Source organism: Falco rusticolus, chromosome 10 (assembly GCF_015220075.1).
Source record: "Falco rusticolus isolate bFalRus1 chromosome 10, bFalRus1.pri, whole genome shotgun sequence".
Lineage (NCBI taxonomy): Eukaryota > Metazoa > Chordata > Aves > Falconiformes > Falconidae > Falco > Falco rusticolus.
In genome coordinates, this window is record NC_051196.1 from 11204063 (window position 1) to 11223115 (window position 19053).

Sequence of the window (19053 nt, forward strand, 5' to 3'; positions counted from 1 at the left end):
TAATGCAGTCAGCACTGCTTGTAATACACCATTGTCACACTCTCAAACCCTGACTGGCACAATAAAAACTGAAGACCACGCAGAGTTTTCCTGAGCAAACTGCACCTATCAATGCTGCTTCATGGAGAGTGTTCACAAGAGACTCCATCTTACCCATACAGGCCATGAGGGGTTGCATCACATTACTAAAAATTACAGATGGCCCTTAAAAGACACGGATTTCAAAATATGCCCAGAGTTAATTTGGAACATAGGGAGAGGCCTTTGATCTAGAAATTCAGTAGTGGAAAACCACAAAATAAGATATCTGAAGACTTCTAGCATTATGCAGCCATATTTGGGTCTAAAACCTGTGGTGTTTGTGCAAATACATAACTTTTATGACTGTACGTGAAAAAAGAGGATGGGAGAGATACACAAAAACTTTAAAATTGGAAGTTCCATGTTTAGACCTAGATACCTGCAAACACCGGTGCAAATCTAGAGCAGGGGTTGGCATAATAGCAAGTCCCCCAAGTTTTAAGATTTCCCATGCTCTTCATTCCATGGAACTTTACTGTGAAGCTAAACTTTATAATTTTGAGGGAGAAAAATGTTCACATTTTATATACAGGAACTGAGGAGTAGCATAATAAGGTTAAAATTTCTGGTTACAGTTTTAAGTATTGTTCCAATTCATTAACTCATTATCTGCCCAATAATTCGGATTATTAGTCCAATTTTGCAAGCTCTTGCAGCTCTATCTAAATGAAAATCCATAGCCAGCCTCTCAGTTGCAGTAATTTAGAACAGCATGCTGCTGGACTCAACCAGGGTGAACACATTATATGAACGCTGATTCTTAGAAACTAACTGCCATAAAGTTTTTGCATGCAACAAATTTTTCCATATATTGTACTTAATTCAAAACTCTGAATCACTGAGCAAAAGGTTACACCAGATATACTTATACAAGCAAATGGAGAATTCAGCTGTGAATTGACTCAACAGTTTTCATCGTTTTCCTACAAATTTACAGATGAAAACAGTTTTCAAACTTATAAACAAACACCTACCTATAAAATAGAGAACATCTGAAATGCTAAAAAAGTCATCAGAGAAGGGGGGGTGGGGGGGGGTGGGGTGGTGAAAAAGAAAAAATAAAGAGGATGGTAATTCCAAAGCCTGACTCATAGTTTTTGAATGCCTGGGGTTAGCAATACTCATGCTGTGGTTGCAGAGTCATTCTAACCCAGCATAAATCCATGCTTCCTCCAACAGGAGTGATCCTGGCCTCCCCCACCCTGCACTGCTCCTAGAGCAGCCGTATCCACACAGCTGTGCACTCAATTGAACAAGGGAACACATCCAGCTGAAAAGTAAAACAAAACAAACAAAAAAAATCCCAACCGGATAGTTCAGCTGGGTCCAGTCTCTGAGCAGCTGCACTGTGCAGCCCCAGGAGCACTTCTGCCCGTGGCGGGGACACCCCGATACAAGTGAGGGGCCGGGAGGGTGATGACCCACAGGAGCAGACCATGCTTGGGGGATTTCTGTGCCCATGCAACCTCAGCTCAAGGATACCAAGAGGAATGCGTGTTTGGTCACCCCTGAGCTAGGCCAGAACAAATACCTGAGCCGAAAAGCTGTCTGTCAGTTCCCTGAACTATCCAGTGTGCTACGGTAACACTGCAGTGCCAGGCTTTATTTGAAGCACTCCTAAATGCACAGCCCTGTGATGGCAATGGTTCTGCAGTCACTGGCTCTGGGCTGATGTGTGTCAGCATTGCACGGGCAGCACTGGGAAGCTGTGGGACTACATCTGGTTTTCACAAGAGAGCAGCTCCTCATTGCGTAATAAGAGTTGAGAGTTCTCTTCCTTGTGTTAAAACTCTGCCTTTTTAAAGAACAGCTGAGTATCGCGCACAATGCCTTCACATTAATTAATGCTCACTGAACAATATGAATTTCTTGTAAAGATCACTTACGTCTCAGTGCAAGCCTCAAAGTTAGGGATTTTACTTTAAAAGGAAGATTATGTATCAACAGTCACTTTTGCCTGTTTCCATCCCCTCCAGCAAATCTGTGATTACCTCACAAGTCGCACTTTGGCACACACCACCAGCACACTCCTCCTTCCCCAGTATACCCAGCTAAAGGTGGGGTGATCAAAGCAATTGCTTCTTTGGTTTCAGGCAGGAAATCTGACTTTCCTCATCCTACACTACAGCACATCCTGTGTTGTACACTGCACAAGTACCAACAAATACACTTTTAATATCTACTTTTTTCCATAAAGTGTGAAGCATAAGAATCGCTAAAATACTTACAGAATGAGGGTTGGTTTCTGAAGTATAGAAAAGAGTGTTTGCATGTTGGGGGAAAGAAAGAAATGGAAAGCAAAAGATTCAACATTCCTTAGAGAACAAGTCCCCAAACCAATGCAATGGAGTGTGTAATATTAAATGAGCTTTTCCTTGAAAACTGAGAATGTAAACAGACCTACAAGTAGAAGTTCCATTAAAAATGGAAAAAGCATCCACACAGAAGGTTAATCTATGGACTATACTAATCAAATCTTCATTTTCTTCATGAGAATAACAATGTCATGATGTTATGGAGGCAACTGTGTCCATTAGCACGTGAAATGGACATACTATTGCTTTTTTAAAGCAATTCCATTTATATTTTTAATAGGATGAAACTTACCTCGTTAATACAATCATTAATCTAACTGTAAAGATCAATAAAGCTAGGCTGAGTACTTTCAAGGATCATTACCCCATAACACCACCTAAACGTAAGGCTCATTTGTGCCCTTTGAATGCAATGGGAACTTTGACCTTCAGTGGAAGCAAGAGCAACTACATCAAGGTCTAAGTTAACCAGCAGGTAGGAGAGGACCTCAACCCCAGGATGGTGTGCCTACAGACCTGGTGCTACGGGAAGAGCTGCCCCACATGCATTTGGCTGCCTGCTCCGTAACAGGAGAGGCGACAATACCGCAGCCTGAACAACCAGGCAGATAAAGGCCACTTGCAGGCTACAGGATCGGAGCTCACAAATAAGATACTAGAAATCAGTCATGTCACCTGCCCCTGGGGCACCACAAAGCCCATAACCATAGTTGCTTTGTTAGACATGAGGGAGGAAAGGAGGATGGCTCCTCAGCCCTGCTGCTACCTCATTTTTAATTGTCTAAGACAGGAAAATGCATCCTTCCTTACTGCTGACAGTGTTTGCAGACTGGAGGAGGTCAATTCAAACACATTATTTGGTGCTCAGGGCCATTCTCCTCTATCACAGCTCCAGAGAGGTGGAAAACCAAGGCTTCCATACACACAAATTCACCCAGGATTTGCCCTTAGGGCAAACAGATCCCTGTCTGATACAAAGGTAACTTCAGGAAAGCCATAAAAATTTTCCCAAACACAAGGGGCAGCTGTGAACTGTGGTCTTCCAATTCCCACAAGGTTAGAGTGCTGCAATGTTTCCTCCAGGCATTGCAGCTTGAGGGTCTTATGTGGCCATCACATCAACCAATGATCAAGAGTCACAAACATAAATGGATGCCCCTATACCATCGATTTGGTAGAGTACAGCATTTGTATGGACAGTTAATTCCTGTGTTATCCACATGGCATAAATACTAGCTTATTCCAGGAGCCCAGCAGGGAATGTGCCAAGGATCCAGATTGCATTAAATCAAGCAGGGGCCATGGAAACAGGCACATTTGGCTCCAATGCAATGGAGGTTGTGCAGATCTTCTGTGGTGTTCTACATCTAGTAATTTACAGACAAAAACCCCTACAGACCTGTCATAATCATGCATTTATTTATCATTAGTTGGATTTTCTAGCCTTTGTATAAAACAGTAATAAAGTTCCAGTTGTACTGCAGAAATTCCCTTAAAAATGAGCTCTTGAAACTTTCTGTAATGCTGTTATTTTTAACTATTGCCATAGATAATGTATATGCTACAGCAACATTTGCTTATGTTCTTCCAACCATTCAGGACGCGTCCTTAAGGGACTATCTAGACAAGCTTACATGCCACCTGAATACTTCAGTCTTAAGTACCAAAAACCTGGGCACATATTTTGGTCTACCTTTTAACTTTTCACTGTTAGCTGTAATTTTCTCACTTCCAAGAAGTTACAATATACTAATTTGATTTTATTAATAGAATTCCTAATGCCGAGACCTAATATCTGCAGAAAATTAGTTCTGCTAATTCACCTGGGAGTTTCTTTCCCTCTACATTTCCATGCAAGAGAAACTTCTTTGACAGGTGACTGAAACATCCAATAATGCTTTAACAGAAGTAAATTCCAACACTTTAAGAACACTCACATTTGTCCCTCTCAAAGATCGTAGCACTTATCTTTATCCTGCTTAGTAGACGCATCAAACTGACATGCAACATGAAAGCTTTCAGACTCAAGGTACTAATCCTAATGTCTGGAACAGTTAAGCAATTTGTGGGAAACATTTTCCTCATATCACATTGAAATAAATCAATTATTGGGGAAAAAAAATAATCAAAAATCACGCAAAGTTACAGGCTGGTGCTCAAAGCTGGTTAATCACTGCTGTAGATGTATTTTTTCAACTTTTAAGAGAACATGACTATGCTATGTGAACACTTTTTGCTCCCTATCTATACCAAGATTCCTATGTTCATACAATGGGAAAACATTGCTCTTTACACTGAATCTAAGGAAGGTCAGAAGAAACACTCAGAAGGAACTCAAAATTTGTTTCCCAAAGTGATGTCTATAAAGTACATTAGTTACGGTACCCAAAAAGGTCTAAATTGTTTTCAAGTGCTTTTAAAATACAAAGTCAACAATATACTCCAAGAAGATTTGTTTTCAAAGGCATTATAAGGTGAGGCAGGAAAAGTGACCAAAAACTGTCTTTGTCTATTAATTAGAAAAATACACTGAAATGAGCTTTGGAAGTTAATTTCAAGGGTTGTATGTGAAATGCTCAGCGAAGAGCAAATGCCTCCATCTCTTATTTATAGTGGTCACCAGCACCACCTCTGCCTCTTTCCTGCTTGAACCATCTGTTCATTTCCCCAGAAAAAAATAGGGGGGGTGGGATAAACGTAAGTGGAAAATGTGGGAAGTTGGCAGCGTGCTGCATCACTGTTTGCCCATATGCTAACTCATTATATTAGCATTCATATTTCAGGGCAAGAACAATTAGCTGCGAGTTTCCTCTCCTTCCTGCTGAATGTTAAAGCATCTCCTATTCACTCTGTTATATTTAAAGGGATAGGAAGAAATCCTATAGAAGTAGGTGAACGGGGGTAGAGTGTGTTTTGTATCACATCAACTTGTGATCTTGTGCTAGTGCCGAGCTGGTAGAGAGGCATCATAAAAGAAAGGAAATTCCTCTTAATACCGAGTTAGTGTTTGGGAGTAAAGTGATACTGTGAAATCCAACTCCCTCTCACTTGTCATGAAAGCATCCCCAATAAAGTAATGCGTGGGAGTATATTACCCTGCCTTAACCCACGCAGTCACACACACACACACACGCCAAAAGGGATACAGGAGATGACAGGCAGAGACACGTTCCAGTTTCAGAGACACTTGTCCTGACCATTATCGTTAGCATGGGATGCGTTAGGATGGCCAACTTACCCCGGTAACTGTTTCCAGGCTTGTAAAATTCTGGATCGCCCTCCACCCTGAGACTAAATTCATTGTACCCTTCCCTCCTGGTGCCTTGGGCTCGCAGGATCCGGCTGCAATATCCCTCGGATTTCGCGGCTTTCTCCAAGGTTTCGTCAGAAAAACCCTTCGCCACCAAGGGGAAAGTCAACGCCAGAAGCCGCAGGGCCAGCGGCTGCAGATGCGCTCCCATCCTCGGCGCTCCGCACAACTTTTTATGGTCGGGGCGGCGGCGGTGCCCGGGAGCCCGGCGGCGGTGCCCGGCGGCGAGCGGAGCGGAGCGGGGCCGGGCCGGGCAGGGGCGGGCAGCGCGGGCGGGCGGCCTCGGTCAGCCCCGGCCGGCGGCGGCCCCCAGCATGAGGCTGCCGGGTCGGAGGGACCGGCTCGGCGGCTGCCGGGGAGAGGGAGGGGAAACGCAGGGAGGGGGCGGGAGAGGAGGGAGGGGAGGAGGGAGGGAGGGAAGTCTGGTCTTGCCCAGCTCCCGAAGTGAAGTGCTGTTTTGTTTCAGAGCGGGTGATTAGCGGCTCGGCGGTGTTTACTTAGCCGAGCTGAATTCGCAGGGTTTGGCGGAGCGGAGCAGGGGGGACGCGGCTGTCTCCCAGCCATCCAGCGCAGCGGCGGGGAGGGCTGCTGCCGCTCGGGCTGAGCCCGCAGACCTGAAATTAATCACCCGCATTCCTGCCGAAGTCTATAGTTACTGTAGGGATAACAGGGCGCAAAGAATTTGCCGCGCCACCCCCACCCCACCCCCCATCTTTCTTCAAACCAGCACGCATAATAAACAATATCAACTAAATCAGCACAAACTGACCAAGACAACCTCTTGCTCTCCGCACACTTGACAAGCAAGGAGCATCGGCTGCAGCTTCTCGGGTACCACAGAGAGAGATGCGGAGAGGTGGATGTGCTGGAAACAGGAGATTCATTTCTACATCAGCCTGCAACTGTGCGTCTCAGCGATGGAGGCTACGTACGCGCACATGCGAGCACACCCTGCACACACGACAGCTGAGAGCACAGTTCACCTGAGCGAACACAGGAGGTCTGCTCCCACACTTGGAAAATTCCGAGCAGATACAAACAGGAGAAAGCAAGGAGAGCACAGGTCTAGTTATTTCACAGTTCTATAAAGCACGCTAAGGCACAATAACACTAAATGTCTTGTCTAAATCCACAAAAGAAGTTTACAGCAGTGGGAGAAAAAAGTGAACCCAGACCCACAAGCTCCCTAACTCCAGTTTTGATCCCTAAATGCTGCTCTTCTCTCTCTCCCTCCACTGCTTTGTAAGTGGAGGGAAAAGTTGGAAAGGTATGTCCTCGATCAGGACCTGAACACTTTCAAGATGCCAAGTGTGCAAGATGGCACAAATCCTTTCCAACCATTTTTTCTGGAGCAAGAATAGTAGATTGATGAATACAACTGCATTTAAGCACAGCTTCCAAGGAAATATGGGAAACAACCAGTGCCTTGAAACTCTTCTGTTACCTACCTAGGCATTTGCTAGTATCAGATTTGCAGATTTTTGGGTTCCAAACTTAGCTTTGGAAGTCATTTAGCAGTGTTGTGTGCCAAATAAAGGTGTTTCTTCAAGGTCTCTGTGAGGATGCTGAACGTTTTACTTTCTGGAATGTTCCTTGCCTTCCTTGCCAAGAGCTTTGCTACTGTAAACTTGTCTATATTTTGGTCTGTTACATGTTTGTAAAGAATGTAAACCATCACATCCTCAAAATATACGTTCAGTAAAGATAGCATTAACAGGTGGATGAGGTTTTTTGCAGACATGGAGTTATTGACAGTGTCCATCCATATGCTTGTGAAGAGGTTGCAGTCAAAGCTTTTATAACCACACTGAACAGTAGCATCCAATCCTTAAGTACATGCCTGCTCAGGCACCTGCAACAGTGGCCGTGGTACCATCTATGCTGCTTCTGCCAGACCACCTGGAGAGCGTGCCTGACTGTAGAGACTTCCACTGCTGAGAAAAGCGTTCAGCTATGCGAGTATAAATGGTCTTTCCAACACAAGTTGCTTTTTTTTATTCCTCTCCTGCTGAACGTGGCAGAAAGAGCAATCCTTAGCTTTCCAGTGTAATCTGCCAGGTCATCTGCCTCCACTCAATCCACATCGCTCACCTCCAACCTGCCAGCATGCAAGCAATAATATTGTCTGCTTTTGCTACTGAAGCTTTGAATTGGCTTGGATATTTACTTTCATGCTTCCGAAGACCCATGTTCATTAAATGACTACTTAATTCTGAGTTCAGCTTACTTAAAACTAAGTTCAGCTACATCATAGACTCTTGGGTATCGTTTGACCACTCACTATGTTCACCTCATTCATTTTATGAAAATAAGGTTCACTTTATCAAGGTTCTGAAGTCAAATATATCAGTGAAGCAAACCAATACTCAGCTGAAAGTGACAACTATAACCATACTGGTATAAGGTGGCTGTGAATTTGCCTCTTTCTCCATATCTGACTTCTAATTTCTTTTGCTGAGATTGATTGAAAAGCAATTACCTGACTGCAGCATTCATAGCAGGAATCGCACATGCACTTCTGCACAACCTTTCTTTGTTCTGAGCCAGAGTTCTGGGTTCTAACTCAATGCTCCTCCAAGGATTTAATTTTAAGTCATCTTCACAATTTTTTGGTTGGTACCAAACTAATTAAAAGTTAACCAATTCATCAGCATCTATTGACTCTTTAAACTTATAATAGATTCTATACCTCTTGCTTTTTTATCCTTGAATTAGCCTGGCCTCTTACTTCCAGTTTCTTTTTTGTTTAAAAGCTGAAGTGTTGGAAAGTTTCCTAAAAAGGTATAATACAGTGTGCCTTGTTAAAAGTGAATGCTTCAACTTAGCACTGATACAGATAAATTAACTTGCACTGCCTACAGCTGTGAAATGAATAATTTGTTGTAGAGACAGTTTAGAATATGGACAATGTCATTAAGCATGGGCATCCTCAGGGTTTTCTATTTGTTCTACTAATTAGTGTGTGTTTGCCTAAAGCATCAAGCATGATCTATCAGTCAAAGACTCATGCAGACTGATGAATCCAACCATCCATGGCAAATTTAACAGAGAAAGCTTCGTATCTTAAGGACTGCAGTGCTGCGTTTCTTTGTGTACTTTCTGGGATGAATAAAGTTGCTGTCCATGACTATTAGGCATAACAATCATTACTGGTGTAATATTGCATTTGATGGAGCTGTAATGGCTGGAGGAAAATCTCTTCCCTCCCACTCCCCCCCACCCCAAGTGGGCTTTCCTAACAAACAAAAGAATTCCACAAGATTTCTTTTCGCTTTTCCGATAAGGAGCTCATTTTAAAATGGCAGTTTAGAAGACTGCATTAAGTACTGCAGAATATCCTCATGCTCACTGGAAGATATTGTAGGTGGCATTTTTAAATTTTTCTTTCCTTCTGCTTCTATGAAGCTATTTGAAGTCTTGGGAATTATCTATAAGGTGACATGTGCAATGCAATGTTTGGCTATGCAACACCTGATTTTAAGGTCCCAGCCCACATAGTAAATCGGTGCCTCAAGTACGCGTCTAATCTGATTTACAAGATTATTAGACCCCTTAGAAGAGTCTGCTCACAGAGCAGAGGCCAACAAAACTAGCCAATAAGAAACATCAAGGTGCCGTGCCCAGAATCTCATGGTCATCAGGTGCTTGATAACTTTATTGGGCTATAGGATTCACCTTCCCAAACACAGGAGCTGGAAGCTTAAATCCATTTTTAATGTATTATATAAATGCAGTAACAGGGGAATACATCTCTTTCAAAAGATGACTGGCAAGAATGACGCCTACCCTTTTACACAAGAGCTTGCAATTGAAGTATTTGTTTAGGATGGCAGAGAGATGTTGGTTTCAATTCCTTGCTTGGTTTGCAAGTATTCAAATCCTCATCCCTCACTTCTCAGGAAGCTTCTAACCAGGAAGCTCTATGTCTTCTGGAGGCGCCCTCAGTCCCTCCTGGAAACATTGGGCTTCTAAAGTTGAGCTGAAGCACAAAGAATAAGCAGAGAGAAAGGGAAGGGAGGGTGATCTATCAATTACAATGCGTTTGCTGGAGACAGATCTAGGGTGCCCTTTCTTCAGAGGGAGACATTAATTGTATTGAGATCAATAGCTCTTCAAGGTTCAGGTGATCACCTAACATTGGAAGTTTGCATTAAATACCTTCTGGATACCACTACCAATTAAAAGATTGAGGAAAGTCCCAAAAGATCTTTTCCTCATAAGCTAAATATTTAGTTGTTCTTCACTGCCAAGACAGAGGACACTGCTGTTCAGGCAAAGGCAGAGTGCCCTCAGATGCCTAGCAAATAACATTGCAAAACAATCTGCAATAAAACCTTTGGTGACTGGGAGGGTAAACAGAGAATTTGAGAGTTGCACTTTCAAATATATCTATCCCATTTTTAGACCTTTGTCTTACTATAGATCCAGCTATTAGTCAATTTTGCATATCTATCTCCTTTCCCACCCACCCTCCCGTAGTCACAGTCAGGTTTTCTTAAACAAAATAGAAACTTTCTCTATCTATTTGAACGGAATAATTCCATTGCAACAATAATTCCCCTCTACCTACAGTAAGAGTAAGGCTTTTCAAACACAGATTGGTCCATGCTGTCTTTGAAGCCTGTTTAGAAAAAGATCTGGAGATAATTGCTGTCCTATTAGACAAAGGAAAGAGCTTGCGAGACACTTTAAGATGATTTTTTATGGTTCTGTAGCACTGTTCTCAACTTCCTTTCTCTTAGGAAGTAGTGAAGAGTAATGACAGTAGATGTTTGCAGAGGTCTGTTCACCATTCATACTACTGTCAGTCAATACAATGCATCTCCAATATTAAACTTCCAAGTAGCTCAATTACATTTGCCTGTTCAGTCATGCATGTCTTCAGCATATTTTTACACTGACAGTACAGAAAGTTTTCATTTCCAATACATTTCAAGAACCATAGAAATATTTGGTTCTTGACATGATGAGACTATCATCATACATATTATGAAAGAAACACTGCAATGCTGAGAGAAACAGAGGGAGAGAGAGAAGCTCTGTTAAGGTTCCTTGGGGGCTTAACTGAGGCAAAAACTGAAGCTGGAAAATCATGGGACAAGATGTATGTGTAGAACAGCACAGAGGCTACAAAAAGAAAAAAAAATCTAGAAGAGTATTGCCAGCACCCTGGGTAACACAGGCAGAACAGGTTTTAAACTTAGGCTGCTCTTGAATGGATCTTTCAGGATCAAATGTTGACAGAAACTCATCTTCCACGCTCGCTCTATTTTGGGGAGGAGGTTTGCTAAGGAAAGACCCAAGCTTCTTGAAATATTTAAACTCAGGATTCCTTCCAATACTGGAGAGTAAATATGTTCTTAAAAAAGCTCTCCCTTTATCCCACATGATTCAAGAGCTATCTTGGGAATCCCTGAAAACTCCCAAGAGTAGATTAAACAGAACCAGTTTCATCAAGCCCAGCATGAGGCTTCATTTACCCGTAAGGAAAATCACTGCTGCAAACTGGGAGCACCAGCAATTTCTAGGTCACATCTCCTCCAGTTACACCTGACTGTCTCCCTCACCAGCCCCTGCCTTCAAGAACTTCCAAATTTCCATGGCAGGGGAGGAGGGGACATGTTCCCTGGTGCTCCCCTCTAGTGCTTGTGCCAGCCCCACTAGTTGCACCTTACCCCAGTACCCACCACTTTGCCTTGCTGTTGTCCCACCGCCACTGTGCCCATGGTCACCGTGGCTGTAACCTTTTATCACAGAGTAAAAGTTTAGCTCTAAAAAAAAAAAAACAAAACCAAACCAAAACTAAAAGCCCACATGCCCCCAACACACTGCCCCCCCCAAAGAAACAAAAACAAAAACCCAAACCACAAACACCAACCCCCCCCCAAAAAAACCTGCACAAGTTCTTCTATGCTCCTTCCAAACTCACAAAACAATCTCTTTTCAAGGGTTTGTCTTAATTTAAAACCTTGATCCCAACCCACATTTCAGCATCTTGGTAATTTATTCAGTCACCTCTCACCGATTCTACATTTGCTGACTCTCTTGCATCTGCCTTGACCTGCCTCTAACTTGACCAAATATGGCTAAAATATTAATGAACAATAGTCAAACTGAATTCATCTTTTCAGCATCTTCGCTATTTAGAGTTAGCTATTCAGCATTTTCTTATCAGCATATCTTAGTTCTTTAATTGTTTAACACCTGTAGATCGGCTGTTGCTTCGACTTGCTCACCCTGCATTTTTATTCCTCTAAGACATGTGATAAAGCTCCTGTGTTTTCAGTAGCTGAACTCTGAAAGTTGTAAGGAGCTTTCAAGAATGGCCAGGATAAAAATTCAGGGCAAACATTAATACAAAATCAATTTTGCATGCAGAACTCCTTTTTTTACCGGTTCCCAGGCTGGACATTTTTCCAGGAAGAACACAAAAGGCAACTTCTGAAGTAAAAGAAATTGTTTATATCTGGACAAGTCATTTATAAAAACATTCACCAAGCTTTAAAAACACCTATTATTTATTCAATCATTCCATCCTCTTTTAAAAAAGCATTTTTATAGCAATATAGTAATTAAAACTTCAATCAACATTGGTAAGAAAAGGATTGAATTACATAAATAGTTGCCCAGATAACAGTAGCAATAAAATCATAAACATTGAAAGAAAATGCTCCTGTGATGTAACACATCCAATCAACACAAGAGATCCAAAGCCAGAAATTACATCATCCTGAAAGACGAATTCCCACACCACCACCCCAACCCAAAAACAACAACAAAAAGCCCCAACCAAACAGATAAGTGGGTGATGAAAAATTCTTTAGCATTTCTGGTGCTGACCATGAAATCAAGGCAGAGGAAAACATAAATATAAGGTGATGCCACCAGTGAACTCCCCAACGCATAACTCAAACACACTGATGTTCACAGAATAGAATCATCTCCCAAAGCAAGCTTTTTCCAACCACCTCCTGCTATGTGTTACGAATTTCTTTTGTCTATGCTCTCCTGTTGGATTCAGTAGCCCTTCTTCCTTTAAAAAAAAATATTTACTATAACATGTTAGACCTATTAATCTTATTTTCATATATCATATATTTCATGAAAAAATACATATATTATATGGCAGGTTTACTTGAACCACAGACTATCAACTGCAGCTCTTCTCTAGTTTACAGACTGTTGACGCTTCCATTACAAGACCCATTGTCTCTGGAAATCTAAATCAGCTACTTATATCTTCAACCCAATGGAAATTAAATATTTGGAAGTACAATGAATTCTAAGGGGGTGTGTGTTCATTGGACATTGGCAACACACTACCAAGGAGAGAGCACGGCCAAGTTTAGAGTACAGGACTAAGAGACTTGCATTTCAGAATTCATTCTGCCACTGAACAGCTGGGCTGAATCTGAGCTCATGATGTCTTTCTGTAGCTCGGTTCCTTATCAGACAGGGTAGCAGAATATCTTTGTAAAGCACTGAGATCTACAGATAAAAAACATAACCTAAGAATAGCTAATACCTATGTATTCTTACTGCATGCAACGGTTAAAGCTTTGCAAGCATTACAACATGGATCCAAAGCAGGTTTTGGGCACTCAAAGATTTTTATCAAGTTCTCTTTCAGTGTATTTGTGCAATTCAGTTATGCCAAGTATTGCTAGATACACATGTGGGTCACTAGGAGCACAGATGAAGAACAGATAATTGCTATTCACAGAATCTCTGCAGAGAGATTCTGCAGTTGGGGATATCAGGAAAAACCCCAAATGTTCCAACAAAGTTTCTTAAATCTCAGATTTCCAGTTCAAATATCAAAGGAGCTTTGGGAAATCTTTCAAAGATTTACAGACCCATTTCTTTTTCATATCAAAGAAAGTTCTGTGGCTGCAATTTAGAAAAGAACCTAAACTATCTGACAGCAAATGAGTAAAAAATATGAATATATGAAAAAATTTCATATTTGTATATTCAACACATGGAAAAAAAAAATCACATGTTAAAAGTTAGTGTTTCTTGCTTGGCAAACAGATGGAAGATCAAATAGGCAAGGGTACTATGCTAACACTGTACCTCATTGCGAGTTCTGTGGACATGTCATCTTATTTTAATTGTCATCAGTTTACGAGGTTAAAATTGCAAGTTGGTAATGCAATAACAGTGTTTGCGGGCGGAGGAAATATCTTTTTCCAGACCAGCTGGTATAGCTGAAAAAATAATGGACAACTTTCAAAGACACCAGCACTTCTGTACATCTGAAAGAACTAAATGTATGTTCAAAACAATTCTTCCGAGTTTAGTTAGCTACATGTTCATTAGACTATCTCTGTGAAGAAAGGTAATTGGTACCGATGAAGTAAAGAGAATGTTAAAGGGAACGAAGAAAGGTGGTGTCAGTAAGAGAGGAGGAGGGTGATCAGTAGGTGAAAAAGTTATTTTATAGCCTACAGAATAAACAGAAGTTAGTGTGGGAGAGGAATACCAGGGCGTGCCATAAACCAACGTCTCTACTGAGCTCCTGGATTTTGGTGTTCCTTATTGTGCTCGCATTTTAGTTTGCAGACTCAACTTTGGAAAGTATTTTGCAAGGTTATCTTCATTTTAAGAACAGAGATATTAGAGACAGAGACAGTTTTAGGGGAAGTCTTTGGAAACAGCAAGCGGGTGCCTTGTTCTTTATAGATCTTCCTGAAGAGGTTCACTTGGTGTACTGGAAGAGAATGTCACTTCCTTTGAGATTTAATGCATTAGTAACTGCACGCACAACAATGGCTGGCAATTTACCAACAAATTAGTTGGTTGGGGGCAGGGGGCTTAGTACCAGTTTCTCAGGTCACATTTTTTGCCTGAGCAGACAATGAAGTCTGACAGCCTCCAAACCTCAGTTCTATAAACTGATAGAAATTCATTTGATTCTAGATGAATCAAAAGAATTATCAAAAGAAATTCTGGACACAGAAATATGTACACTACTCTAACCCCACCCTCGAAAAGCCTAGAATCCAGCACCTTTATGAAATATATGCCTGTGTGTTTTTTAATTAAATCACAGGAACAGTGAAGTGGAATGGAATTCCTGAACTACCCTGTGTCCCACCTTCTCCTGTCCAGAACAAAAAAATCATGTAATAACCATATTTGATCAATCCCCTTAAGTCAATATGATTTCTGCATCATTCATGTGTCAACATGAAAATCAAGTGTAGATCACAACTGACCAAAAATAATGATTTTATACTGATACCTTTTCTCTATGTACACAACAAAGTTCCTGCTGTTAGTAAAATATCCTTTTTTTAAAAAAAAAAAAAACAAAACACCACCACCACATTATTCAGTGTTGCTAAAAATTACTTGCAATATTGACTTCAAGTTAACAAAGACCTTTAGATTATGTGTAGCATTTCCACAGTCACTCATGGAAATAAGTACCAAAATTCTTGAGACAAATACAACAAAAGGCAGGCAGTACTAGTGGGTTTTAGCTGATTAAATCATCCTTTCTGATATATATCACAGCCCAGGCTGTATGAAGGCACAGAAAAAGTGAAGAAGTTAAGTGGGTGGAGCTTAGATATGATAATTATTTATATCCATTAATTCTTAGACAACTGATTAAGTACCATATCAGTCACTCTTATGCTAACAACAGTCACAGAATCATAGAATCATTTAGGTTGGAAAAGACCTTTAACATCATTAAGTCCAACCATTAACCCAGCACTGCCAAGTCCATCATGTCACTAAGCACGGCTCCCTGGGTAGCCTGTTGCAATGCCTGACCACCCTTTCAGTGAAGAATTTTTTCCTAATATTCAATCTAAACCTCCCGATAAAAAAAAAATATATATATATTTATATAGACATACTTAGCAATCATAATACAAAAAAAATGTAACTATAAATAACATTCCTGGGTTTCGATTCATTTCTTTGGGGGCAAAAATTGACAAATTCATTATTTTTTGAACTTATATTGCTTGTATGCCCATAACACATAGAGCTAAACTGGTTTTCACCCTCCTAACATGAATATATTTCTTTCAGTCCAGAATAACTATATATTATAGAGCATTTGTAAGAAACCGTGAAAGATACATATCTCATATTTTAGCATGACAGGAAGATAACACTGTACAGAGGTTTGTAGATTTGTTGGGTTTGGTTGTTGTTGGGTTTTTTTTTTTTGATTTGTTTTTTAATGCGACTGTCATGTAAATCCACCCCTAACAATTCCTAAACATGGTTCTGATATTCTGGGAATTTCTTGTAATCATAATGAAATCAGTGATACAGGCATGTTCATAGTAGTGTAGTTCAATGAAAGTCTTACTCATCCCTGACAGAACTTCTGGGAAGCTTATATTTCCACAGTCACAATTGCCTTCCTAGATAGCCTGCTTGGCTGGGCTTTTTAAAGCCTCCTGTACAGGTTCTTTAATTGAGTCCCCTGACAGGCTCAGATACTGCATCAGTTTTGCCAAGGCTGAACAGATCCTCACAAAGATCATGGGGCTCTGCACCTAGACCTGAGCACAGCTAGTGGAAATGAGATATTTCTTCAGCCTAGTTGCCTTTGGGATCTAAGCTAGAAGGCATTCGCACATGTGTTCTCAATATTCCCCAATGCATTTCGGATGATAGTTGTCTTTTAAGGTATTTTTAGAGCACTAGAAAACTTGAAAATTGTATAACTAGAAACCACAATCATAAGAAAGGAACCAAAATATGGCTATAACGAAGATGCAGGTGAATGTGAATATGACTATGAGATTAAGCAGAGAAAGACTTGAAGAGAGAACTCCAGAAAGGATAGTTCTAGGTGCTGCAAGTAAGAACAGCAGAATGTGCTATATATGCCATAGTGATCTCAAAAGACTAATACTATAGAAAGAGTGTAGTGATCATTTTCATAAATCCAAAATAGAAAAAACGCAGAAGAAGCAGCCTTGATGACTGCAATGCATAAGCTGGAGAAACCATGGGAACACAAAGGTATCTGGAGACAGTAGCGTATTCTTGGAAAAGTTCCAGTCCCCACAAAAAACTCAAAACATGACTGATTAAGCTTTTAAATTGCCTATGCGCTCAAGAACTTCAGTAATACTTGAGGAAATCAGTCTTCATTTCTTTGACAAAAAATAATTAATGCCACAGACTGTGAATAATGCAAAGCCATAAACTTGATGAGCTGTGCCAGAAGAAGGACATATAACTAGAGAGGAGAATTACTTGATCGTTAAGTTCAGTCCCCTCTAGTTTTAGGCAAAGAGGCAATAGATGCTTTTAGTCCCAAACAGCTAAAGACATTCTATAACATCAGAAGTAAAAAAAAAAAAAAACCCAACAACCACCAAACCAACATTCTCCAATATTTTTAGAGAAACCTTAAAAGTATTGTACCCTACAGTTCCTGTTGATCTGACCTGGAGCATATTTCTTCCTGATCAAAAATTTTTCATCAATTTAATTCATAACAGAGACAAACATAATAAATTTGAGAAGCTTTAGTTTAAGATGAACATGCCATTTGAAATCACTGTAGCACAAATAGCAAGGCTATGGGGTAAGAAGGAACAGTTTGGTTTACTGACCTGTAGCACTCACGCAATGGGTACTTTATGAAAGTGTGTTTGTGGTGCAAAGAAGAGTTTGTGTTGCTTTGTGACATTTTAAAAATAAAACTTTTGAAAAATGGAAAATAAACCTGAAAGGATCTTTGAGGTGTACCAAAGCAGGATCATAATTTTCAAAACTATTCCTGACCAATTCATATCCTTATATACAGGAAAGTGTCTGCTATTTTGGAAATAGTTAAATTTTTGGCTTACGTTCATATTTATGTTCATTGTACCCATTTTATCCTCCTTCAACAGTACCGCAGCCTTGCTAGTCATTTCCCATCTTGTACTCATACAGTTGATTCTTCCCATCTGTTGCATGCTCCATTCAGCCTTACATTCTACTTACTTCATATTATTCCTCCAATTTATTTGAATAATATAAATTTATGGATACAAGTTTTACTTAGCACTTCTCTTACACTTATCTCTAAAAAGTGTAAGATTGTCATTTTAGATGTTATTGTAAAAGCAATTAATGGCTATTCTTGAAGACCGTAATGCTGACTCAAAAGAACTCCAGTCGATAAAGTCTTGTACTGGGATAGAAAGCAATGGAATATAAAAACCACAACAGAGTACAGGACTGTAAAATTGAGAAACGTTTGTGCCAAGGTTATCTTATGTCTCCATAACACAAGAAAAAAAGTACAGAAGTTCATACACAGAATTTCTGAGGTAACAGACTTTATATTAACATTAAAAATAAACATATGACCTCATTGTAGTACCTGCAGCTAGTACTGCTGCAGCTAGTCACTCAGAACACGTTCAGTCCTTTCAGAGTCTTTAAGGAACCATGATGACTAGAAATAAAAGAAAACCCCACAGTAAATAAAAATCTAAATTGTCTGTGTCTAAAACATCAATGGCCAAAATGAGTAAGTTTGTATTAAAGAGTTTAATATATTGACCAAGTAGGCAAAATGCACTAAAAAAAACTTTAAACCAAAATTTCATTTACATCTTCCAAAAACTTGAGTCCAAAAAGTTCAGTTTATAAAGTACTGCATATTATTGTGAAAGCTGTATGTATAAGAAGCACAAGGAGATTAATCAGATTGCTTGAACTGCTATAGAAGTGTCATAAAATAGCTGAACAACCCAAACTGCAACAGAATGAACATTGACAGAGAGAATGAATTTAGGCCTGAACAGCAGACCAGTTTACATTGGGATGGCTGGCAAAATTACTGCCGCCTTCTATCTAGCCTCACAGACGGCGACTTCAACACCCTTCCTCTCACCACCCTGCTTCTCGTCTGGAAATAACTAAATCCTGGGATCAATAAGCCTAGCTGAGAACCTGGGTTCTTTTCTGTACTTCATGATTATATTCATATTTTATTAAAGGGCATTTATTTTGTTTTCTGTTATCTTATTCAAAATTTATTTTGAGGCATTTAGCTCTCCTGACATACTATATTTCTATACCAAGCCTGGGAGTTTAACATGAGACATTTGAGTTTCTACCCAGTATTGGCTTTGTCACACATCAACACAACTTTCCTAAAGAAAACATACAACTGGCCTCAGCCCATCAGTCCAGCATATCCAGAACCCTCTGTGGGCCCTTCCTACCCTCAAGCACATCAACACTCCCTCCCAGCTGGGTGTCATCTGCAAATCGAGGCTGCACTCAAATTCCCCCATCAAGATTACTGATAAAGATATTGAACAGAAGTGGTGCCAGCCCTGGTCCCTGGGGAACACCACTGACCAG

The 19053-nt window shown here is 40.4% G+C and overlaps 1 protein-coding gene across 1 annotated transcript in view; it reads right to left on the bottom strand.

Annotated features, from left to right (window-relative positions):
* The window catches only part of SPON1 (spondin 1), a 200039-nt gene extending 193963 nt beyond the window's left edge, over nt 1-6076 (bottom strand). The window contains exon 1 of the mRNA XM_037403029.1: nt 5635-6076. Within this exon, the coding sequence (XP_037258926.1) occupies nt 5635-5857 (223 nt within the window). The 5' untranslated portion in view covers nt 5858-6076. The remainder of the gene's footprint in view (nt 1-5634) is intronic.
* Nucleotides 6077-19053: the final 12977 nt, after the last annotated feature.